The sequence below is a fragment of the Copadichromis virginalis genome, linkage group LG16, assembly GCF_057382275.1.
Source record: "Copadichromis virginalis isolate Kocher_CV1m ecotype Utaka linkage group LG16, C_Virginalis_male_GT1.1, whole genome shotgun sequence".
Lineage (NCBI taxonomy): Eukaryota > Metazoa > Chordata > Actinopteri > Cichliformes > Cichlidae > Copadichromis > Copadichromis virginalis.
Window position 1 is genome coordinate 208827 of NC_140633.1, and position 25898 is coordinate 234724.

Consider the following 25898-nt stretch of genomic DNA (forward strand, 5'->3'; position numbering starts at 1 on the left):
AACATGAATCCTTTCCTTATTTGCCACAAATGAATGAGCTCCATCAGTCAAGCACAACACTGCATTTATTATTTAAGTATAGTTGTTGAGAAAAGTTATGTAAAGCACATTTTAAAATGATAACTTTCACAGTTTCTGTTTTGTCTGTTCAGCCAGTGCCTTATAAAACAACATTAATTAATGTGGTTTAGGACTGAAGAAGCTTCTTGGATGAGAGGTGAAACGTCTTCAAGAAACTCAACGAAGTCCAGTCGCTTTCTTGCAAAGCTCCTTAGACAACATTGGTTAATATACAAAAATTAGACATCAGTTAAAACATTAACTGAAACATTTAAAGGTTATCTTTGATATTTAGAGTTCATATTTAATGTGGCTATAAAAACGGCTTACAGGGAGTGCAGAATTATTAGGCAAGTTGTATTTTTGAGGAATAATTTTATTATTGAACAACAACCATGTTCTCAATGAACCCAAAAAACTCATTAATATCAAAGCTGAATGTTTTTGGAAGTAGTTTTTAGTTTGTTTTTAGTTTTAGCTATTTTAGGGGGATATCTGTGTGTGCAGGTGACTATTACTGTGCATAATTATTAGGCAACTTAACAAAAAACAAATATATACCCATTTTAATTATTTATTTTTACCAGTGAAACCAATATAACATCTCCACATTCACAAATATACATTTCTGACATTCAAAAACAAAACAAAAACAAATCAGCGACCAATATAGCCACCTTTCTTTGCAAGGACACTCAAAAGCCTGCCATCCATGGATTCTGTCAGTGTTTTGATCTGTTCACCATCAACATTGCGTGCAGCAGCAACAACAGCCTCCCAGACACTGTTCAGAGAGGTGTACTGTTTTCCCTCCTTGTAAATCTCACATTTGATGATGGACCACAGGTTCTCAATGGGGTTCAGATCAGGTGAACAAGGAGGCCATGTCATTAGTTTTTCTTCTTTTATACCCTTTCTTGCCAGCCACGCTGTGGAGTACTTGGACGCGTGTGATGGAGCATTGTCCTGCATGGAAATCATGTTTTTCTTGAAGGATGCAGACTTCTTCCTGTACCACTGCTTGAAGAAGGTGTCTTCCAGAAACTGGCAGTAGGACTGGGAGTTGAGCTTGACTCCATCCTCAACCCGAAAAGGCCCCACAAGCTCATCTTTGATGATACCAGCCCAAACCAGTACTCCACCTCCACCTTGCTGGCGTCTGAGTCGGACTGGAGCTCTCTGCCCTTTACCAATCCAGCCACGGGCCCATCCATCTGGCCCATTAAGGCTCACTCTCATTTCATCAGTCCATAAAACCTTAGAAAAATCAGTCTTGAGATATTTCTTGGCCCAGTCTTGACGTTTAAGCTTGTGTGTCTTGTTCAGTGGTGGTCGTCTTTCAGCCTTTCTTACCTTGGCCATGTCTCTCTGAGTATTGCACACCTGTGCTTTTGGGCACTCCAGTGATGTTGCAGCTCTGAAATATGGCCAAACTGGTGGCAAGTGGCATCTTGGCAGCTGCACGCTTGACTTTTCTCAGTTCATGGGCAGTTATTTTGCGCCTTGGTTTTTCCACACGCTTCTTGCGACCCTGTTGACTATTTTGAATGAAACGCTCGATTGTTCGATGATCACGCTTCAGAAGCTTTGCAATTTTGAGACTGCTGCATCCCTCTGCAAGATATCTCACTATTTTTGACTTTTCTGAGCCTGTCAAGTCCTTCTTTTGACCCATTTTGCCAAAGGAAAGGACGTTGCCTAATAATTATGCACACCTGATATAGGGTGTTGATGTCATTAGACCACACCCCTTCTCATTACAGAGATGCACATCACCTAATATGCTTAATTGGTAGTAGGCTTTCGAGCCTATACAGCTTGGAGTAAGACAACATGCATGAAGAGGATGATGTGGACAAAATACTCATTTGCCTAATAATTCTGCACTCCCTGTATAAAAATGGTAGAGGGGATCGCAAATTCAAAAAACTCTATTCTGAAGTCTATTCTGAAGTACACGTTTGGACAGAACCAACTGCTGACATGACTGAGTTTTTCACAACATGAACCACGATTTTTAGGTTCCCAGTTCCTTTCAGGTTTTAAATCATACGTATTGCACGTCTTGCATCTTTTTGCCCAAGTTTATAGATCCGTGTTACATGTTGAGTAGGGTTAGGGTTACTCTGTTGTCCTCTTTTAGTTGGTAAAATGACCAACTGTCAGCTGACTGCAGCAAAATAAAATAAAAACGCATACCATGATGTTAGAGGAATGAGAGCAACACGAAACTGTGGTGACTTTGAGTAAAACAGTGAAATGAACAGAGCTAATCACAGAATTCAGTTTGTTTATACATGGTGTGCTGTAGTTACGAATTCAATCTAATGTTGTTTACACTGAGGACTCAAGCACAGGACACAATGGAAAAGAATGGTGAGATTACACAACTAGATACTTCAACCACTCTTAACCTAAGATTAGCTGTTCATAACACTTCCTACGTTGGAATAGACGTCAGCACGAACTATCGCATGTACGCCATTACCTGCCAGAAACCGGAAGTAACGCCATTTTCACAGAAAATGTATTTTTTTAGGGACTTATAAGCCTATACTGGCGTTTTTAAAAGTCATGTTTGACTTTAGGCTTTTCTGTACAGATTCTGAGATGCTTAGAACTCAAATTGCACTGCTGGAAATAGTTTATTTTGATCCACATGCTGTTTTTGTTTTTTGTTTTTTTTGCAAATTTGTGTTATGATATTTATTTTTGTTTTTCCTGAAGTATATAAAAATTGGTGTGTCTCAAAAATAAAACTATGCAGATACTCAAAATAAATTTCCTGTGGTGGGAAACTATTTTGTATATACAGTTTTAAGGGGTTAAACCTCTTAAATTTCTCTAACTAGAAGTATATGTATAAAAAACTACAACAATTTTCTTTTCTTTTTTTTTGCAGTTTATTGCACTTTTTTTGCAATTTATATAGTTACTATGGACTTAATGCATACGTATTATTAAAATTTGGGCTATAACAGTTGTATTGATGGATAGCAACTTGAAATGTTCCCAAAAATGGTACTAAAGTATGTAAAAGTAGAAAGATAAGTCAGGATTCAGCCACCACTGATTCCTTGAAATCGGGAATCAGTAACTGAAAGAGGATTCAAATGTTTAAAGGCCAGTAGTCTGTTTGTCTGTTATCTGAGGATGGTAGCTATACAACAGACTCACTTCAGCTCCTAAAGCATATCAGAAAGCTTTCCATATGTGGTTTGCTGTATGACAAGCTTGGCTGTTCCTAGAGACTAGACTGGTGTTGAGGAATCAAAGCACTTTCTCATGTCTCATTCATCGAATCAAACATACATTTATACAGCACTTTAAGCCATGCTAAGAGCTTTCCAACATCCAGACTTCAATGGATGCATTAAGGGAAACTCGGGGCACAGTTTGGCATGCAGTATAGAGGAGCCAAGGATCAATTGACCAGCCTTAACCTCCTAGGACCTGGCATCCACATATGTGGACATCACATTTTGGGTTATTTAGACCAAAATACTCAATTTTGCTTTACAAGGGCCTGATATCCACTTACGAGGATGTTATACTGCTACTGTTCTATCTAAATTTAAACAAATATCCTCATATGTGGAGCTCATTTTTCTTAGAAATAAAAATTAGGTAAAAAAAAAAATCTGGTAATTCTTTGTTTTTACATTCTTCAGGTCCCAATCAGCCCAAATATCAAGGAGATATAAAAATTGCATCCAGTGGAAGAGTTCGGGTCTTAGGAGGTTAAGATTGAGTGACTACTCACTCTACTACTCTTCCATTTAAAGCACAAACAGGAATAACATTGGTGGAAAAACGTGCACTTGCATCAACCATACTTTAAACTTTTTTCCTACTTTTTTGTCTTTTACTTAGTATTGTAGAGTGTTAGTTTGCTTAAATAGTTTTCTCTCAAAGATCCGAGTTGAGAGAGTTTTTGTTCTCCTTATATACCGTATTTTTTGGACCATAAGGAGCACCGGATTACAAGGCGTATTATGCCAAACAAAACAGTCAGATAAGTCAAACTTTACTCAACTCATTCTTCTTGCTTCCTCCACTTCTGTACCATTGATTCATTAATGTTGAAAGCGTCTTGTAGCTGCTCTATTCCCATGTTGTTGCAGTATATTAATGACTAAGTTTGGTCCGTTTACAGCATCCTGCCATGCGATTGCATTTGTCTCTAACCATCAGGAACCCTCACGTTAACTTTTATCGAGTGGAAAAAAGTTAGCGTTCATCCTCCAGCTTCACTGTGTTTATGCTATGCTATGCTAACATAACCCAACTACAGTAACCCTACAAACGTCACTGCTGTTTAGTTTTCTGTCTTCATTTATGTTGGAAGTGATTGCAGAGCTGTACGTTTTAATTTTTTCAGAAACCTCTCAGTCAGAACATGCTATATTATATATGTATATATATATATATATGGTATATTATCTTTAGGTAGAAACTAGCGAGCTAACTTCCTGCTAACTTGTAACTCCCTTAAATGTAATAAATTGTGTTTTCATGGATGCCTGGATGTTACTTAATTAACTTAATTGTTACACCTGGTAAAGCAGCATTGCTGATCACTTTTTTAGTGTGACAAGTCAACCTGAAAAATCATCTGAAATTGTGGGCTGGCCAAAAAACTGCTCAAACTCTTTGACAAAACAAGCATGGGTTACGGCTTAATTTTTTGCCAGAACTGCCAGCCCAATTTAAAGTAAATTTTCTCAGCAAACTCACTACTTTAACAAAGCTAGAGTACTCTGAAGCGTAGTATTAAGAGAGCTGACCAAAAATTAAACCATACTACATAATAATTTCTGTCTTTCATCAATTGGATCCCATTCCTATAAGACTGTTAAAAACGTTGTACCATTAAGTAATGCTTCAGTTTTAAATTGGAACAATTAATCTGTTAACAGGATATGTGCAACAACCTTTCACAGTGGCTGGCAAACAGGGAAATGAATCATGTCTGTGTTTTCCTGAATTTCAGTTTCTACCACGTTGGCAGCTTACTCAAAAGTGGAAGCCAGTTTGCACCATTTCAATTCAACATGAAACTTTAATGTGGTTTAGACCTCCAGTCACCATAGTCCAAAATGACTTGTTCAAGGCTACAAAGTTTTTCAAGTACAAGTGTTTCAGCTACAGTTGTGATTACACAAAGAAATGAATGGCTCATGCACTGCAGTAATGAGCTAAGGCTTTAGAGCAGGCCATTATTATTCCCATTGGAGAGGCTCGGTAACAGAAGATGTGATTTAGGGGAAGGTTATTTGGTGTTGGGAAGATGAGTCAGCCATTCCCAACTTTTACATTGTACAGGGTTACTCAGAACCCTTTTTTGTACGTAAACAAAACCAGTAAGTGAAAGAAAAAGTAACAAGCGAGAGGTTCAAATGGGACCCAAACCAGGATCTCCATCTCAGGATCTCTGTCAGACATGGGTGAGACACAGAATCCAAGCAGAGGAAAAGGTGAGTCTAAAACGTAATAATTTAAATTATATTAAAAATTTACTTTACAATATAAAGTGCTTTTTGATAATTGTGACTGAGTCCTAAATAAATAAAAACTGTAGCTGAAACTGAATTTAAATGTAGGCCTGGTTGATTGTAATATATTTAATGTAACCAAGACATGCATAATTGGATTACAAAAAAGTGAATATATTCCACTCTCATTACATTTAAATATTACTTACATTGTCTCTTTAACATATGACAGATGACAAATATTAAAATATTATTTATGATATATATACACGACACTGATGTTTTATGTGATAAATTGCCCTGTAAGTGCCAATTGTGGAAGATGAAATTCTCCCAAGGTGCCGAAAGTAAAGACATTTAAAAAATATTATGTTAAAAGTTTCAGTACTGATTTATCATTTTTTACTCAAGTAATGGTAAAAGACATACAGACTCTGAAATGTACTCAAAGTTAAAATAAGTTTTTTCAGGGACATTTCCACCAGCTATTTTTTTAAAGCTAACTAAACCTCATGTTTTATTTATAATAAAATAATAATACAATGAAATATAAACATCATTTTTAAAAACTGAATGAACTGACAAAACTTAAACATCCTTTTTGTAAAACACAAGCAGAGAAAAAAAACACTTCTTCTTTTTTAAAGAAAAAAGGTCATTGCGTTGTAGGCCACTGACTGCCTCCAAACCTAATTATCTTTGGCTGTCATGGTTCATTTCCATGTCTGATACCCTTTATGTAACCTAACACTGACCATGAGCCCCACAGCTGCTCTGCACCAGTCCAGTACTCCATACGTACTGGTGCAACATGCCATAAGCTCCCTTTCTATACAACATTTGAAGAACATGCAAGTTAATATAGTTCAATCTCTGATGTATCACAATATGAAAAAAATAACTTCACGTCTTGTACAGATCCAGTGTCTGACAAACTCTAAAAAGAATGAGGACCTAATATTTAAGCTTTAAATTTGGGGTTTATCAAATGTCACTGAGCAGTCCTTAACTTTAAAATATAACATTTCTCTGTTCTGTCTTTCTTATCTTTCTCTTTGTGAAGTTCTCTCTCATTCTTTTTTCTCCCCGTGAAACACACTAGCTGTTCGTTTAGCTAGCAGACACACAGTGCAGCAATCTGAACACAAATTGTTTTGTTTTGAACAGATTGTTTGCTGATATTTGTTGATAAATGTTTTGAAATGTTTGTTGAATTTAAAATTATCTGTAACTTTGAAATAAGTTACTTCCTTTATGCTTGCTTCTCTTCTGTAGCACTAGCTTTATGCTGAAATATTGTACAAGTTATGGGCATCTGCTCAAAAATTACAGTTTTTGCCCATTTAATCCCTGATTATTGCACTATAAATGCTGTATAAATTGTTTTTTTGTTTTTTGTTGTTATGTTTTGTTTTTTGCTTCTTAAATCTCATTGTGTGTTATAAACCCTGGAAATGGATAGACAATCAGGATTTTGTTTTATGTGTTACTTTTCCTGCCATTTAGGTTTAAATTGATTTGATGTCTAGAATTTGAATATGAATATGAATATGTTGAGTGACTAACAATTTCCCTCAAATGCATTAAACCAAAAGTAATGAGCCTGTTGTGAAAATTCAGAATGGAGATATGTATCAGCCACCCGGACAGCTGCAGCAACAATCGGTTTGCATAACCAAAGAATTTCTGCACAAACTGTCAGAAACCGTCTCAGGGAAGCTCATCTGCATGCTCGTCGTCCTCATCAGGGTCGTCATCGTAACCGACTTGAGTCGGCAAACACTCACATCGATTTGGCACGTTGGAGAGGCATTCTGTTCACAGATGAGTCCCGGTTTTCACTGTTTAGGGCAGATAGCAGACAGCGTGTGTGGCGTCGTGTGCGTGAGTGGTTTGCTGATGTCAGCGTTGTGGATCGAGTGGCCCATGGTGGCGGTGGGATTCTGGCATGAGCAGGCGTATGCTATGGACAACGAACACAGGTGTATTTTCTTGATGGCATTTTACCGTACCGTGACAAGATCCTGAGGCCCATTGTTAAGCCATTCATGCACGACCATCACCTCATGTTGCAGCATGATAACGCACGGCTCCATATTGCAAGGATCTGTAGGCAATTCCTGGAAGCTGAAAACATCCCAGTTCTTGCATGGCCAGCATACTCACCAGACATATCACCCAATGAGCATGTTTGGGATGCTCTGGATGGGTGTTCCAGTTCCTGCCAATATTCAGCAACTTCACACAACTATTGAAGAGGAGTGGACCAACATTCCACAGGCCACGGTCAACAACCTGATCAACTCTATGCGACGGAGATGTGTTGCCCTGCGTGAGGCAAACTGACTGCTTTTCTGTCCCTCTTTGTTGTTGCATGCTGGAAAGTGGTTCTGACACTCACTAGTCCTCAACCTCCTTTCTATCACTTAGCGTACATTCTCAGCTTACTCCTCGCCCTTTCACTCCTAGCATTCAGTGCAATCCTCATCCATGTAGTGGAGGTGGCTGATGTTAGGTTCATTCTTTAGTCAGTATTAGTTGCCAGTCTTGTTGATGATCTGGCTTAAATGATTCAGACCTATGCAAAACAGCAGTGAGGACAGAGCGTCTCCTGGATAATTTCCACTTGTGATGGCAGCTTGCAGAATTGGCTTGAAGTTGTCCTCTAGTGTTGTTCACCACATCCCCACTGAGTTCCTGATGAAGGCTCTTAGGGTCCCATTGAGCTTGTACAGTCTGAGGCATTCCAGGATCCATGTGTGAGGCATTGATCATAGGCTTTCTTGTAGTCAGTCCAGATGGTGAACAGGTTAGTCAGCCTGGTCTTACAATCTCAAGTGTCCAACTGTTCATGTTTGATTCCCTTTCTTGGATGTCTGCCACTGTGACAGTTAGTGGATCCTGTTCAGGGAGGTTACTATGGTCTGCTCTTAGATCCACTAGCCACTGTTGTTGTGTGTTGCATACCTCTCCCATATGGTCTTCCAGTATTGTTCCATCTCCAGCCTTGTTGGGGCTTTTCTGTTATTGTTCTCCTATCACAGAGTACACCTTCGATGGTTGAATGGAAAACAGCTGATCTATTTTCCTGCCTTCTGTCTCTCTGGTATACCACTTCAAGTGGCTGAGCAAGGGTGTAACTTTGTTTGGTCAGGTACACGCAACTTGTAGTAGTGTAGGCACCCTTTTTTCATCACACCTTTCTGCAGTTCCAATAGTTCTCCAGAAACTTTCCTGCTGCCTTGGTCTTTGCCTCTAGTCTCCTTTTTTATGGAGGGCACTGCTCCTTGTAGATCAATTGGTTGGTTTCTTGATGACTGGAGTAGGGATTGTCCATGATGGTGCAAACACCTTTTCTAGTAGACTCCCAGAGGGTACTTCACGTAGTCTTGATAGTCGGTCATGGAGGGTGTATGTTTCTTTAATGTACGACCTGTTTCTGGGGTTTGATACTTAATCTTGGAGGGTGGGGATGAAGACAGCTTTCCCCTGACCTGACGTCCTGTTATGTATTTTATATACAGTTAAAGGAACAATTATTCCTCAGAGTATAGCCTCAATTCAGTTAAACGTTTGGGATACTGATCTGGTCAGTTAGGAGCTGAATCAGTTCCAGCTTCTCTGTGTATATATAGTATATATTATTAGTATATATTATTCTCAGTGCTGTCAATAGATAAAATTTAAAAAAAATTAATCTCAAAATTTTCTGTAATTAATCGTGATTAATAGAAATTACTTGATCAATAGCCTGGTTACAATAACAATGATTTTTTTCAACTTCATATTTAAGCTTCTAACAGACATTTATGCAATATAATGAACTAAATGCAGAACAAACACAAAGAATTTATGCTTAAATTCAAAGATAATTTGAATAGTTTTCTTCAATCTTCTAACACAGGTTCTCTCCTGTGAAATACAACTTTTTAAAAAACCTATACACTAATAGGTAAGTATACACTAATATATAATATATTATTAGTGCTGTCAAACAATTAAAATGTTTAATCAGATTTGTCACAGGGTTACAGTGGATTAATTTTGATTCATCACAATTAAATATCATTCATTTTTATTCTATATTAATCACATTTCATTTTGCATGAGCAAACAGACTAGGGAAAAAAAGGGGAAATATAAGCACTTACTTCCAGTGCTCCCCGTGCGTGGCAGCCTGTTACAGCAGCTCAGCTCATTCTGAGCTTCTTTCTTATCTCCTCTTTATTTTTCTCATAATTTTTTGTAACTAAAGTTTTAGCAATTAGATTCTGCAATCATGGAGTACCGTTTTGTGCTAGTCTTGGTTGTCTTTCTCCATTTTTTTCCACCTTTTTCACCCATGTCTGGGAACCCAGCACATGGATCCTTTGTTTACAGTAGGGATCAGCTGTTAGCGCTGCGTCCCGCAGCGGAGCTGCCGGCGGACAGGCACGACATTCCCAGCGAGCTGAGGAGGAAAAGACGTGGGTGTCGTGCTGGGAGGGAGCGCCTTCGCCCAAGAAGGAAGCATTATAGACCATCTCTCCCTTCTGCAATCACTGGAAATGTAAGATCGCTGCCCAATAAGATGGATGAGCTCACGTTGCTAACCTGGTCACAGAGGGAATACCGGTAATGTAGCATCATGCTAACGGAGTCCTGGCTAACATCGCTAACTATGGACACAAGCGTGATTGTACCTGGATTTCAGCTGCTACGGGCGGACAGGACGAGAGAAAGCAGGAAGAGGAAAGGAGGGGGATTGGCAGTGTTTGTGAATGACAGAGGGTGTAACCCCAGACACATCACTGTGAAAGAGAAACTCTGTAGCAGAGACATTGAACTGTTAGCTGTTAGCATGTGTCCGTACTACCTCCCCCGGCGTACTTCCCCCCCCCTCAGCCAACGCGGATTCAGCCTGTTACTCTCTCCACTCTGTGGTCAGCAGACTGCAAACGCAATCTCCGAGAGCCCTTCTCCTAACATCATGGGACTTTAATCATGTCTCACTGGACTCCACACTGCTCACCTTCACCCAGTATGTGACCTGCCCAACCACAGACAATAAAACACTGGATTTACTGTACACCAATGCAGAAGAGGCATACAGTTCATCACTTCTCCCTCCGCTGCGGAGATCTGATCACAACCTGGTGCACCTTGTCCCTGGTTATGAGCCCTTAGTGCGCAGGGAGCCACCAGCCGACCGCACAGTACAGAGATGGTCAGAGGAGAGCGAGGAGGCTCTTAAGGATTGTTTTCAGTCGACTGTGTGGGAGGTGATCTGTGTTGACCACGGACAGGACATCGACAGCCTTGTGACCTGCAATACGGACTATATTAACTTCTGTGTGGATAACACTGCACCCACCAGGACTGTGCGGAGTTTCTCCAACAACAAACCTTGGATTACCCCAGAAATTAAAGCGTCCTCAAGCAGAAGAGGGGGGCCTTCAAATCCAGAGACAAGGAGGAGTTGAAAAGGGTGCAGAGAGAGCTGAGGGGACTGATAAGGAATGGGAAGGACAGCTACAGGCAGAAGATGGAGAACCAGCTTCAACAAAACAACGTTGGTGAAGTCTGGAGAGGCCTCAGAACCATCTCGGGCCACAAACAGCAGAACTCTCTGCCTGGGAGGGATGTGAGATGGGCAAATGAACTGAATCATTTCTTCAACAGATTTGATTCATATATGAGACAGTCTCCAACATCGGCTGCAGACTCACCCACCCCCACTGCTGCTGCTCCACCTCTGACACCTCAGACCCTTCACACCTCCTCTACCCACCCTGCTCACTCCTCCCCACCCCCAACAACAGCATCCAATACACACTCAACACAAGGCTCCAGCCTGACTCTCTCAAACACACAGGTTAGGAGGGAACTGAGGAGGATTAAAGCCAAGAAGGCAGCGGGTCCAGATGGCATCAGCACAAGGGTCTTCAGGTTCTGTGCAGACCAACTGTGTGGGGTGATGGAGCACCTCTTCAACCTGAGCCTGAGGCTGGAGAGAGTCCCACAGCTCTGGAAAACCTCCTGTGTTGTACCAGTGCCAAAGACTTCACCCCCTAAGGACTTCAACAGCTACAGGCCAGTGGCTCTGACATCCCACCTGATGAAAACCCTGGAGCGGCTGGTCCTGGCTAAGTTTCGGACCTGGTGAGCTCATCACTGGACCCACTTCAGTTGGCCTACCAGCCTGTAATTGGAGCGGATGATGCCGTCATTCACCTCCTACTTCATTCCCTCGCTCACCTGGAGACCGCTGGGAGCACTGTGAGGATCATGTTCTTTGATTTCTCCAGTGCCTTTAACACCATTCTTCCCTCAGTTCTGAAGGACAAGCTGGAGAACTCAGGAGTGGACCATCACCTCACTACCTGGATTCTGGACTACCTCACTGACCAACCACAGTGTGTGAGAATGTGTGTTGGACAGGGTTGTCTGCAAAAGGGAATGGTTCTGGCACCGTTCCTCTTCACCATCTACACGGCAGACTTCTCCCACAGCTCCACCCAGTGCTTCCTGCAGGAGTTCTCTGACCACTTGCCAATAGTCGGCCTCATCACTGATGGGGACGACAGGGAGTACAGAGAACTGACCCATGGTTTCACCACGTGGTGATCAGTTGACAGCTTAGCCCATCTCTTTACCCGAGTGTCCAAAACATATGGCCTTGGGTCTGGTGATACGATTACAAAATTGATCATCAAGCTGCAGCCTAGTGTGTCCTGGGGCCACGTGCACTTATGGACACTCTTATGTTCGAACATGGTGTTCTTTATGGTCAAACTGTGGTTTGCACAGAAGTTTAATGACAAAACATCGCTCGGTTCAGATCCAGGAGGCTGTTCCTCCCCATCATACCCATCCAGGTCTCACTGCCATTGCCCACTTGAGCACTGAAGTCTCCCAGTAGGACAACAGAGTCCCCCAGGCGGGGCACCCAGCGAACATCACAAAACAGACATTAGTGATAGGTTAGGCTTTAGAGGGTTAAAGGCCTACAAACAAAAGCCTACAAACAACATAATTTCACATCCACATTTTATATACAGACTGTGTTCAAAGTGGGGTTGATCACATGTTTGATCACATGAAAGAAGCTGAGTGGTCACATTGTATTTATGACCACATGTTTTTATTCATGTAGGAGCATCATCTGTTTTGGAGGTGGCTGCTCTGGGTCAACCTTTCAGTTTAGGGATGCTCTATGATGCACGGAGAGGGAAACTCATCCCAGGTAAAATGTGATTTGTTGTTCAAGCAATCAGCCGTATGGCCAGCAAAAACCCACACTAATTTGTTTCTTAAATGACCTATCTACTTATAGGGTAAGTAGATGCATCAAAGAAATATTTATCATAGCAGCAATGAAATATTAATGACCATTTAATGAAAATACTGTATGAAGAAAATAATAGTTTAAATGAAAAGGGTGAGTAACAAAAGGAGCAAAAAAACCCTTTAAAGAACAGACAACCTTAAGATTAATTCATTTGGAAATCTCTGAAAGAACAGAATAGATTCTGTCTCAAAAAAACCATTAACAGAATAAAAACTTTGAAGCATGTTTTTTGCAGAGTAAAAACCATGAGATTTCTAACTCTCTAGAGCTTTATGAGTGTTACAGTTTCACTAAAACTGTTTTGAAATTAAGTTTTACATTTTTTAGTACATTTCAAATACAATTTTAATCTATTTCGTTTCTAAACTTTCTAAAGAATTTTTTTTTCCATTTTGTGGATTTCGTGTCTTAAAGGTGTCACACTGTGGAATAATAAAACTCTGCAGAAGAAGCCAGTGGAGCATAATCAGCACAGCAGTGAATTTCACATCAATTTAACGGATTCCATTGAAAAAAAGTCGGCACTGCTGGATGTTAATGGTTCTCTGAAGGCCAGTTTCCTGGGTGGGCTCATTGAAGTTGAAGGATCAGCCAAGTATCTGAATGATAGGAAGAAATCACATCATCAGTGTCGAGTCACACTTCATTACAAAGCTACCACTAAATTCAAACAGCTGATGTTGACTCCTGATGAAACCAAAAACTCTCAAGAAGCAAAAAATGTGAAACGTTTGGCGACACATGTAGTCACAGGAATCCTTTATGGAGCAAATGCTTTCTTTGTGTTTGACAGTGAGAAGCTAGATGATAGCAACATTCAAGCCATCGAGGGCAGCATGCAAGCAGTGATAAAGAAGATCCCCTCATTTAATGTTGACGGGAAAGTTGACATCAAGCTGAGTGATGAAGAAAAAGCTGTGACTGATAAATTCACCTGCAAGTTCTATGGAGACTTCATCCTTGAAAGCAACCCTGCAACATTTGAAGATGCAGTGAAGACCTACATCCAACTTCCAAAACTACTGGGAGAAAACAGAGAAAACTGTGTTCCACTGAAGGTCACACTGATGCCTCTGAAGAAATTCCATCCAAAAGCTGCTTACATGATAAGCAATGGATTTATTAGTAAGGCTGAAGATACCTTACAGGAGCTTCATAACCTTGACATAAGATGCAATGATCTGCTGGAGGACAGAGTGGTGAGAAGCTTTCCACAGATACAAGAAAAGTTGAGCAGATTCAAGAAGCTCTGTGAGTATTTCAGATCTTCACTCCAGGAAACAATGGCTGAGAAACTTCCCTCCATCAGGGCAGGTGAGGAAGATGAGCAGGAATTAGTGAAAGTGTTTTATGACAGAGACAAGTCACCGTTCAGTCAGGAGAGATTAACCAAGTGGATCAAAGATGAAGAGAGAGAAGTCACCATCATCAGGTACTTTGTAGACATGATGGAGGGAACAAAGATCATCTCAGATCAGTCTGAGCTGGACAGAGAGGTGTTTAAACCAGGAGTAGAGGAAGTTCTCTGCTTTGTTTTCACCTCCCTGAAATCCATTGACCCATATCTGCAGAACATGTCTGACTACTTGGAGAAAAAGAAACTGGAAGGTACTGATGGTAACACTCCACCTACCCAGGACCAATGGTACCGCTCAGATGAAGCGATAAAGCAGATGACAGAAAAGGCCGAAGCGGTGAAAAACTGCAGCAGACTGTTTATAACAGCCATTCAAAATGACCAATACAAAGGAGGAAGTATCTACCACTACAGGAACACAAACCTGGTCACTGATGATTTCTCAGGACCTGATGTCACTGATGTGGAAAAGGTGACGAACAGGAGAGATCTGACCTGTTGTAAGTACTAACAAAATAACACTCTTTCATCTTAAAATTATCTGAACTGTTTAAAGTGAAATTATTCCCATTGATCCATCCATCCATCCATCTTCTTCTGCTTATCTGGGGCCGGGTCGTGGGGGCAGCAGCCCAAGCAGAGAAGCCCAGACCTCCCTCCCCCCAGTCACCTCCTCCAGCTTGTCTGGGGGAACACCAAGGCATTCACAGGCCAGCTGAGTGATATATTCTCTCCAGCGTGTCCTGGGTTTGCCCCACGGCCTCCTCCTGGTGGGAAAACACCTCACGCAGGAGGCGCCCAGGAGGCATCCTTGTCAGATGCCCAAACCGCCTCAACTGGCTCCTTTCGATGTGGGGGAGCAGCCACTCTACTGGCCAAACTTCTCACCCTATCTCTAATGGAGAGGCCAGCCACCCTTCAGAGGAAGCCCATTTCTGCCGCTTGTATCCTCAATCTCATTCTTTCGGTCACTACCCACAGCTTGGGATCATAGGTGTGGATGGGGACGTAGATCAACCGGTAAATTGAGAGCTTCGCTTTTACACTCAGCTCCCTCTTCACCACAGCTGACCTGTACAGTGTCTGCATCACTGCAACCACAGCAACAATCTGTCTGTCGATCTGTTGAGCTCCCTTCTCCTGTTACTCATGAACAAGACCCCGGGATACTTAAACTCCTCCACTTCGGTAAGAACTTGTCCCTGACCCAGAGTGGGCACTCCACCTTTTTCCGGCTGTGAACCAATCCAAGCTGAGCTGGAGGCCATCACCTGATGAAGCCAACAGAACCACATCATCCACGAAAAGCAGAGATGAGATCCTGAGACTACCCAAGTGAAAGCCTTCTGCCACTTGGCTGCACCTAGAAATTCTGTCCATAAAAATTATGAACAGAATCTGTGAGAAAGGGCAGCCCTGGCGGAGCCCATCACCCACCAGGAACGAGTCCGACTTATTGCTATGCGGCCCAAGCTCTTGCAACAGTTGTATAAGGACTGAATGGCCCATAGCAATGGGCAAGACACCCCATACTCCCGGAGCACCCCCAACAGGACACCCAAAGGGACACAGTTGAATGCTTTCTCCAAGTCCACAAAACCCATGTAGTCTGGTTGGGCAAACTTCCATCCACCCTCAAGTATCCTTGAAAGGATAAAGAGCTGGTCCAGTGTTCCATGACCAGGATGAAAACCTCATTGTTCCTGCTGTATCTGAGGTCCGACTAGCAGAGGGACTCTCCTTTCCAGCACCCTGGCATAGACTTTCCCAGGGAGGCTGAAGATTGTGGGTCACCTGTAGTAGAATCACACCCTCTGGCTCCCTTCCCCTTTGGTGTCCACCATTGTGCTCAGAGGTTACCACCATGACAGGCACCAACCACCTTGTGTCCACAGCTCAGGGCAGCGGCTTCGATAATGGAGAAGTTGAACATGGTCCATTCGAACTAAATGTCCCCAGTCTCCCTTAGAATGCTAATGAAGCTCTGCTGGAGAAGTGCATTGAAGATCTCGCGGATTAGGGCCTCTGCTAGGCATTCCCAGCACACCCTCACTGTACGTTTGGGTGTGCCAGGCCTGCCCAGCATCCTCCCCTGCCACCAGATTAATGGATTTCAGGACAGGAACTATTAAAGCAGTGCTGTCAGTGGATCAGTCTGATTGGTTTAGGTTCCTAAACATGTTGTTGCATTTATTAACAACAGTAACTTTCTGCTAATAAAGCCTTTTGATGTTTAGGCTGAACTGTGATTCTGATCAGGTCTCAAAGGCAGCACAGTGTGAAACATAGAATCAGAGAAACATGCAGATAAAATCCATCATCACAATCAAACTCAGACAAGTTGAGGTTTGAGGACAGACATCTGACGTGTTAAAACCAGACTGCAGATCTGCAGTGGACAGATTCAGTCAGAGGCATCATCACAAATAATTGAATGAATGAATGAATTGCAGCACGGTGGCACAGTGGTTAACACTGTTGCCGCACAGCAAGAAGGTCCTGAGTTCAATTCCACCATCAGGCCGGGGTCTTTCTGTGTGGAGTTTGCATGTTCTCCCCGTGTTTGCATGGGTTCCCTCCGGGTACTCTGGCTTCCTCCCACCGTCCAAAGACATGCAGCTTGTGGGGATAGGTCAATTGATTAATCCAAATTGTCCATAGAAGTGAATGTGAGTGCGAATGGTTGTCTGTCCCTGTGTGTTGGCCCTGCGACAGACTGGTGAGCTGTCCAAGATGTACCCCGCCTCTCGCCCTATGACAGCTGGGATAGCCCCCCCCCCCCCCCCCCCCCCCGACCCTGAAAGGGATAAGCGGAAGCGACTGGATGGATGAATGAATTAATGAATTGAATGAATTTGATCAGGTCTCGTTATTTCCATCAGATGCCTGTGGTCTCACCGTGGATCCAAACACAGTAAACAACAACCTCATCCTGTCTGAAGGAAACAAGAAGGTGACAAACGGAGAGTGGCAGTCGTATCCCGACCATCCTGAGAGATTTGAAGTTTGGCCTCACTTTCTGTGCAGAGAGGCTCTGACTGGGCGCCATTACTGGGAGGTAGAACTGAATATGAATAAAGGTGCAGATGCTGCTGCTGCTGTTTGCTACAGAAAATTAGAGAGAAAGGGAAAAGGTAGACTGACTGGGTTCGGGTGGAATAACATCTCCTGGTCTTTGGGCTTTAAATGGGACCCAGACCCAACTTACTATGCAGAGCATGATAGTATGACCACTAATCACCCACTTCCACCTTCTGGCTGCCCCAGACTGGGAGTGTTTCTGGATTGGCCTGCAGGGACTCTGTCCTACTACACAGTCTCATTTAATAAACTGAGTCACATTCACACCTTCAGGACCAAATTCTCTGAGCCTGTTGTTCCAGCCTTCAAGGTCTGGAGCAAAAACAGCTCCGTGTTGCTCTGTCTGTAAACTTGATGCCACATAATTCAGTTCAGCTTTTTACACCAGAGCTGTATAAATGTGCCATCATGTCGGTCACATTTAGTTATTTAATTTATGACAACCAATCAGCCTGTATGATCACAGCTAACAGACACTTAGAGCATCTTTTCCGGAAAAAAAAACAGATTGTTTTTGCTAGATATATTTGGATTTGTGTTCACATAAATGGGGCCCCACATTAACCTCCGAAGACCCGAACTCTTTCATTTTGCATGCATTTTTAATTCCTCTTTCCTATTTGGGACCTGATGAATGTAACAAATAATAATAATAATTATTATTATTATTACCTGATTCTTTTTTGTTTTACCTGATTTTTGTTTCTGAGAAAAGTGAGATCTACATATGAGGACATTAGTGATGGTAAATTCGATTCTTTTTACTGAATCGCTCACCAAAGTGAATCGGGTTTCTTGAGTCATTTGACCAGAGAGTGCAAAAATGTATATTTTCACTCAAACTTAATTTGTTTCTCTTTTAATGTAAATCCTACTGCTTAGATGAATGATTGTAAAATAAAACAACTATTTTCTTTAGAGCAACAAAAATTCTAAAGGGAACATTTATTTATTTGTATTTTATTTTATTGGTATTTTCCTTAATTGTGTCAAATATATATTTTCTCATCTAAATGTGCACTGAGCTGTGAGCCAGGGGGCGGTAAAGTGCCTTAACATTGGTTGCCAACCAAGAAGAAGAAGAAGAAGTAGCTGTGAAGTGACAGTGAGCCAGGAGGGAGGGGGTGAGTGAGTGATTCGTAACAGGAAGGGAGGGGGTGAGTGAGTGAGTGAGTGATTCGTTCAACTCGTTTGAGTTGTGAGCCAGGAGGGAGGGGGTTAGAGAGTCCTGAGTGATTCGCTTATGCTATGATTCAGCACAGCAAGGGAGGGGGTGAGTAACTCAAATGTGCTGTTAGCATGTTAGCTGAGAGATGCTACTGTGAACCGAGGAGCTATTGTCTTGATGTGAGCTTCTACTCAGGGTTTTTTCTTCCAGTTCAGAGCAGGAATGTTTTTGTTAAGAAACTGGCTTTTGTTGTTTTTCCCCCCCACAATTTTAATTATAAGCTAGATATATTTCTACTAATGGAATTAGTTTGCTAACAGCAACAGGGATGAGTCAGTGAGTCAGTTGCGCTTGTGAATCATGATTCACGAGTCAGTAAAGTGATTCTCGAGTATTGAACAATTCGTTCACGAATCGAACATCACCAGAGGACATTTGTTTAAAACTTCGATAGAACAGTGGCACTATAATGTCCTTGTAAGTGGATATCAGGCCCTTGTAGAGCCATATATAGTATTCTGGTCTAGACAACCCAAAATGTGATGTCCACATATGTGGATGCCAGGTTGTAGGAGATTAAGGCCTCACCTGCAGATTTCCATGGTTTCCTGCATGAAGCAGCTTTTGTGTTGTGTTGTTTGACCCTCAGATTGATTGAAGTGATCCTTTTCTCTTTTAGTCATTTATTCTTTCAGTGATCCTGCAGTTTAATCCTGATTAAAGCCTTTAAATAGTTCATGATTTAATTCAAGCTTTTTTTTTTCTTGGTGATGGTTTGATGGGATTCAGATTTTTATTTGCATTTTTTCCTCCCTGAGATTAGAATAAGTGGAAGTTAAAATAATTTGTCTGATGTTTTCTTTTTAACTTGTTGCGTTTGATCAGCTGATGAATTAGAAGACATTTATTCCATTGTTGTATATTTGAAGAAGTTTTTATTGTTGTGGCTGACTTTTCATATATCATTCTAAAATAAATGGTCTTTGTTGATAGTTTGATTGATATTCAGATATTTGACTTGCACCACTAATTTTTCATGTAAATTTGTTTAATTTCAATAAAGTTAAGAAAAAACTAAACAAATAATTTGAATGCATTTATTTCATGTACCCTCATTTTTTTTAGATCTCTTAGATCAAGTGATCTTTTGCTTTTAGCCATACCTAGGTCGAGGCTGGTTCATAGAGGTGATTGAGCATTTGCAGTCGTAGCGCCTAAGCTGTGGAATAATTTACCCCTATACATCAGACTGGCTCCCACTGTCAATCTTTTTCAATCTTATCTTAAAATGCATTTTTATTTACTGGCTTTTAATACAGCATAAGAGTTATTTGTTATTAGAGATGGCACGATACCACTATTTTTATTTCCGAAACCGATACCGATATCATAAATTTGGATATCTGCCAATATCCGATATAGTGTATTTTTTAAAATACCTAAAAGAAATTTACTGAATATACCTTTAATTCAATTTAAACTGGTAAATTATAGAAACATTTTAAGCTGACTTATGCACAGAGACCAAAACAGTTTCAGTATCAGGCTGTAAACATATTTTCTTCTGCTGCAGTTTAGCATGGTACTCTATGGGGACTGGCTCACTGCTGGAGCCTCTGCTGGATGTCAGAGGAACTGCAGGTTTTGAGATCTCAGCGATGGTTTTTTATTTCTGTTTTTAAAATAAATTTTTTAATCAAAATAAAAAAATATAAAAAACAAAAGACAAGGCTTAAAAATTACATTTAAAGAGTTCAACAGGAAAAATATTTCAAACTTGACTGAATATATGTTTACATGGTTATGCGACAGATTTTCAGATTCATCATAAAACAAGCCAAAGATATAACTTTATGCAAAATTATACAAAAATAAAGGAAATCAGAGCAGGGAAAAGGTTTCACTTCTTTGATTAGTCTTTATTAGCAAGGAGCAGTTTACTATTTCGCCTCGCTTCCTCTATCAGTCCTCATGGATTTCATCTCCTCCTGGGTGGTCGACTGAGTTCCCGAAGAAGACGTCTTGTTGTCCTCGGCGTCCTGCCCACAGCGCAGTGCACAGGGCAGCGCACCCACCAGGACCTTCCTGAACATGGAGCTGGAGAAGATGTAGATGATGGGATCCAGGGCCGAGTTCAGGAAGTTCAAACCCAGAGACACGATGCTGAGCTGGGTGAATCTGTAGAAGCTGGTGCAGTCCCACGGGCGGTACGAGCGGATGATCCACACTCCGATGGTTGTCACCGTGGTGGGCAGAAAGCATACCATGAATACTGCGACGATGGCGATGCACACTCGCATCGCCTTGCGCACTTTGTCGGGTTTGCCCATACGTCGTTCCTTCAGGAAGCTGGAGATCCGGATGGAGCAGAACAGCAGCATGGCCATCGGGAAGATGAACTCCAGCACAGTGAGGATGCGATGCATGGCCACCAGGATGATGATGGCTCGCGACGCCTCTTTGTAAGACGTGAAGAAGAAGCACTGGGTTGTGTTGCCACTGCCCTTGATGTGGTTGTAAGCCAGCATAGGAACCCGGGGCGTGATGACCAGCAGCCAGACAAACAGCGACACGAACACCGCCTGTCGCTTGGTCATGCGGTTGAAGCGGTGGTGAGGATGGACCACCTGGAAGAAAACAGCGCTCATGATACTGGTTCTGAAACTTCCACTGAATACAATTATCTGGATAAACAAGTAGGAACTGTTGTTTCTGTTCTACATCATCTAGTTTGGGGTCTCCTCCACAAAAAAATCAGATTTGGGATTAAATTACAAACTAGCTCAACATTTCTCTCGCCAGTTGGTAGACCCACACCTGAAGTTATTTTGGCACACCCTGCACCGTCACATGATGGGTTTTTCCTGGGTTTTAGGGGCAGAAGAACATCAAAACATGTTCCTGTTTTCGGTATGTCGGGATAGTGCCAAAACTAAAGCAGCAGTATCTGTTTAAATCATCTTTTGAATCTTGAAAATGTTTGATGGTGAAATTAATTGTGCGCCTGGCACTGATTGGCCAATCATCATTGTTCCTGCAGCGTTATTGGACCATTTGTAAACAGGAAACCAGTTTCATGTCACAGTGTCAGGTGATGGATGGATGGATTCAAAGATCTCAGTCAGGTAAAGTTCCTAACTTCCTAAAACAGTTTCAGTCTTCCTTCCTTCAGCTTCATTTATAAATGACAATATAGAATATGATTACAGCTATTTACCAGCTGTTTACCCATGTTGGCTTAACTTTAGTTTTACCCAGTTATGTCATCAAGCTATTTACATCAAGCTATTACTACCAACTTTTCCCTGTTTGGAGCCCCATGAATGAAAACAACCTGTATCACTTTAACAGACCTGCAGCACACGAGTTTCCCGTGTTGGAGTGATTCAAAAATATTAGAAATGCAGTCAGAGGTTTGTTCTCTTTACCAGGAATGTGGCCCAACGAGGTGCAACAAAAAACTTTGTTAAGCATTTTTACAACTCCATCACCACGAGGACTCTCTCACCTTAAAGTAGCGATAAATTGCCACCACGGTCATGAGTGCGATGCTCGCCGAGCGGTTGGAAAACATCAGGAAGAGGTTGATCCGACACATGCCGTCTCCAAACACCCAGTGACTCCTGAGCAAGGCGTCGATCCTCAGAGGTAGACTCACTAGAGCGAGGAAGTCTGCGATAACCAGGTTGAAGAGGAAGAGGCTGTTGGGGTTCCACGCCTTCAGTTTGAAGCAGAAGATCCACAGAGCGACCAGGTTTCCCAGCAGCCCCAGAATGACGTCGATGATGAGGACGGGTGGCATGATCTTACCTTCCAGCCCAATACCGACAGGTGGGCAGCCACCATCGGCAGTGGGGGTGGTGAGGTTTGAGGCGGTGGTGAAGTTTGGCTCTGAGGTCATTTTGGTGACTCGGGCAGAAAGTCCTTGAAGTTTATTGAGGATTATTCTTAAGTTTGACTGTTAAAAATATCTGTGGGTTTGGTGGTTAAATCTGAGCGAGGGGGAAAGTCTGTGTGACCACACCTTGGAAAGTTTCCAAACTCTTGAAATTTGAAGCTTCCTCTTGTTCTTCCTTTTTTTCTGTTTTAAAACAGCAGAATTTAGATTTTTATCAAAGATGACATGAATCACTTCCACTCTTTCACAAGTCCTGGACATGCTGGGATCCAAAATATTAAACAAACAGAAGAAAGACCTAAAAAATGTTTAATTAAGTCAAAATACTTTCTTTTACAGTGAAACAACAAATGACAAAGTTCACAAGTTAGAGTCAAATGTCAATCAAATACATTCTCACGTCTGTGATATTCTTTTCAATATTCTTGATATTTATAATTGACTGATTTGTTTATTTTAGTGCAATTTCTTAAATTTGTAAACAATGTAACATATTATTAAAATAGCTGAGTCTGTTACTGTTACTGTCTTGGAGCAACTGTAACCTACACAGTTTCCTTAAGGATTAATAAAGTATTCTGATTATGATTTAACAAAGAAGTGTGCCATTACGGTGTTATTGTGCCATATAATATTCAATCAACATGAAGTTTTAATGGCCTGAAGTTCCCAGCTACAGGATTCAGTTATTAAATTACAATAAACACAGATAGCTCTATCATAGCATCACAGCTGTTCCAGGAAAAATAAACATTTTTAAAAATATGCATGGAAGGTTATTTATTTTTAGTTTATATGTGGCACTTTTAAGGAGTTTACACTGAGAATATATGTCAGCACACGCGGATTAAACAGGCCTGTGTATGTTTCCACATCTGATCCAGAGAATCAGAGGATGAATCCAGTACTCACCAGTCCCGACGCGAGACGTTCATTCATAAAGTGTCCGAGGAGGAATGATCTTTGTCGGGTATTTATGTCTCCCACGAGAGGATCTTCCTCGTCAGCCCGTTGCCCCACAGAGGCTGGTACAGAGTGTGAACGAAGTCAGAGTCAAAAACATTTCACAACACATTTCACAAACTGAGGGGCCGAGGAAAACTACTCAGCCAAGAGTGCTACCAGTAACATGACATACTTTAGCACCAGCATTTAACTGGTTATACAAATATTTAGATTTTACAGGGAATCCTTTCCAGGCGTCCAAGTTACTGAAAACTTTACAGCCTATTCTGCTTTTCACTGCTTTACTGCTCTTTATTATTCTCTGAGACTCCACCAGAGCTGCTTTCCATGATTCCGACCTCATGATGTTGTTATAAAGTTAGATATATATTAAAAAGCTTTGTTTATACGTGACCACGAGCACTTCCTTGACCCGTGAATCTGCGCTCATAAACAGTCCAGGTTTGTTAATAGTTTGCTTGGTTACCATGGAACCAGGTGACGAACAGACCTTTGTGGTTTTAGCTCACGCGTTTCTGGGTCAGAGGTCGTCACATTTACTGATATTCTCGCCGGCCAATGTCTTTGATGCGTCATTGCTGACGACCTGAGGGTGAAACTTGTTTCCTTCTGTGGGGACAAACACGATGAAGAATGAGGAAGTGTTGAAATCTCGGTGTTTCTGTTGAGCTGTGGGTTGGCCTGATCCACAGAGGTGTAGGGTTTCTAAGACTGTTTTCTCCTGCTTTACACTTCCTGTGACTCACACAGATGAGTGTTTGATTGTATAAATATCAGCTAAACTTTAGAATTGAACCCTGACAGCTCAGAACTGGAAATATTTCATATTACATTAAAGAACTAACTAAAAACTGCTCAGTTACTCACCAGCACCAGAGGTTAATAGTAATAATAAGATTCAGAGTTTAGCAGAAAATAAAAGACGACTCAGCTGCTGCTCAAACAGAAACTGATAATAAAGCTGTAAAATCATAAAGGAAAGATGGTGAAGCTCTAAAACACTCGTGTCTTTTTCTGTTGTCTCAATGAACTCACCTGTAAAGAGCAGCATTAAAAATGACTCCAAGCTTTCAGTCTCAGTGAAAACAAAGACGCTGGACGTTAAAGAGTTCATAACAAATCTGAAATTTAAGCACGTCATAATTAATTATTAATTCTTTATTTAACCAGGAAAGACCCACTGAGATTTAAAATCTTATTTACAAGGTGACCTGAACAAAACTAAATTTACAAATTATGAAACATCATTGATCACAAAAATCTAAATAAAAAGTTCAACAGTTTCACCAAATAATTCAACAAACAACACATTTGCATGCAGATCTTTGAGTGTTTAAAATATTAAGCATTTGTTTTAACAGACTCAGAGAAACCAGATCCTTGTAAAGGATCCTTATAAATTTATATCTGGAAGATCTGCTGCAGATCATTTATAAATGAGAATATCCTAATGGTTTAATGTTCCCACTGATAAGACTTCACTCTAAAGACAAATCTGAATTTACGGTTTCAGTTTTTTTTCCAACTTGTCATGGACCAGGGTCCCAGCGCTCTCAGTTCTCTGGTGTTTTTGTTGTTTCGTTCACTTTGTTAGTCTAAGGTTATTCTGTAGTACCTAGGTTGTTCTGTTTAGCTTTTCCTCCTTGTGTCTTTGCCCTCTGAGTGTCTGTTTGTGCTTATGTGAGTTCTTGTGCCTTGTTTCCCCTCCTTGTGTTTTACCTCGCCATGTTTATCTGTTTCCCAGCCCGTCATGTCTGCTCTCTCTCTCTCCCTCGTGTTCCTCGCTTCCTCTCGTCTGCCTCTCCTCCTGTCCGGCATCATGTTCCTCTGTTTCCTGTTTTATTGTGAAGGGCTCATGTTTCCATGTTCATCACGTTCATGACACCAACGGTTTGATATGAGACTTGGAGGGAGGAGAGAGAATCACCAGTCAAGAGTTAGATACCAAATCAGTCTTCCAACCGCGAAGAGCTGTGATAGATGGAAAAGTCAAAGAATTTAATTTAGTGTTGGAAACAACATGTATTTATTTTTTTGCATTGAAAAGTAATTTTGAACAGCACAAAGTTTGCTGAACAGTATTAAATGATTGTTGGAGCTGAGGTGTGGAATACATCACAGTGTCGTCGGCATAAAAATGGAAATTAGTGTTCGATACTCCTTGATCAACATTAACATATCTGGTGAATAATAATGGCCCCAGGACTGAACCCTGGGAATCACATCAAGGAAGCAAGATCAAAAAATGATCAGACCTCAAAAAGATGTAGATAATGGGCAGTTACAATGTAATAATAATTTAGGGCTTGGTTTTAAAAAAAATTATATATTTGTAGCAATGACACAGTGTGTTACATACATAATGTCCATCCATCCATCTTCTTCTGCTTATCCGAGGCCGGGTCGCGGGGGCAGCAGCCTAAGCAGAGAGGCCCAGACCTGGAGTGGGCACTCCACCCTTTTCCGGCTGAGAACCATGGCCTCAGATTTGGAGGTGCTGATCCTCATTTCCGCCGCTTCACACTCGGCTGCGAACCATTCCA

At 41.4% G+C, this 25898-nt stretch overlaps 2 protein-coding genes and 1 pseudogene across 2 annotated transcripts; 1 reads left to right on the forward strand and 2 right to left on the reverse strand.

Moving 5' to 3' along the window:
• Nucleotides 1-7189: 7189 nt before the first annotated feature.
• LOC146690010 (uncharacterized) lies at nucleotides 7190-7828 on the reverse strand (annotated as a pseudogene).
• A 2069-nt stretch (nucleotides 7829-9897) lies between these two features.
• On the forward strand, nucleotides 9898-19558 carry LOC146690011 (stonustoxin subunit alpha-like). Its single transcript, XM_085434709.1, has 6 exons — nucleotides 9898-10021; nucleotides 11588-11696; nucleotides 12047-12144; nucleotides 12691-12780; nucleotides 13300-14742; nucleotides 17125-19558. The coding sequence occupies exons 1-6, from the start codon at nucleotides 9898-9900 to the stop codon at nucleotides 17670-17672; spliced, it is 2412 nt and encodes an 803-aa protein (XP_085290835.1). The 3' UTR covers nucleotides 17673-19558.
• A 583-nt stretch (nucleotides 19559-20141) lies between these two features.
• On the reverse strand, nucleotides 20142-23795 carry LOC146690012 (hydroxycarboxylic acid receptor 2-like). The gene is made up of 4 exons (XM_085435169.1): nucleotides 23302-23795; nucleotides 22516-22572; nucleotides 22000-22415; nucleotides 20142-21118 (listed from the first exon to the last, which is right to left on the reverse strand). Exons 3-4 carry the CDS (start codon nucleotides 22390-22392, stop codon nucleotides 20432-20434), a joined length of 1080 nt encoding a protein of 359 aa, XP_085291295.1. The 5' UTR covers nucleotides 22393-22415; nucleotides 22516-22572; nucleotides 23302-23795; the 3' UTR covers nucleotides 20142-20431.
• Nucleotides 23796-25898: the final 2103 nt, after the last annotated feature.

What these genes read in the sequence shown, in the direction of transcription:
- LOC146690011 (XM_085434709.1), top strand. Translation starts at nt 9,898, where the DNA reads ATGTCTGGGAACCCAGCACATGGATCCTTTGTTTACAGTAGGGATCAG. An exon ending in CTGGCTAAGTTTCGGACCTG is followed by an intron (nt 11,697 to 12,046) that starts GTGAGCTCATCA and finishes CTTCTCCCACAG; the next exon opens with CTCCACCCAGTGCTTCCTGC. An exon ending in CAGGAGAGATCTGACCTGTT is followed by an intron (nt 14,743 to 17,124) that starts GTAAGTACTAAC and finishes TATTTCCATCAG; the next exon opens with ATGCCTGTGGTCTCACCGTG.
- LOC146690012 (XM_085435169.1), bottom strand. Translation starts at nt 22,392, where the DNA reads ATGACCTCAGAGCCAAACTTCACCACCGCCTCAAACCTCACCACCCCC. An exon ending in CAATTTATCGCTACTTTAAG is followed by an intron (nt 21,119 to 21,999) that starts GTGAGAGAGTCC and finishes GTTTTCTTCCAG; the next exon opens with GTGGTCCATCCTCACCACCG.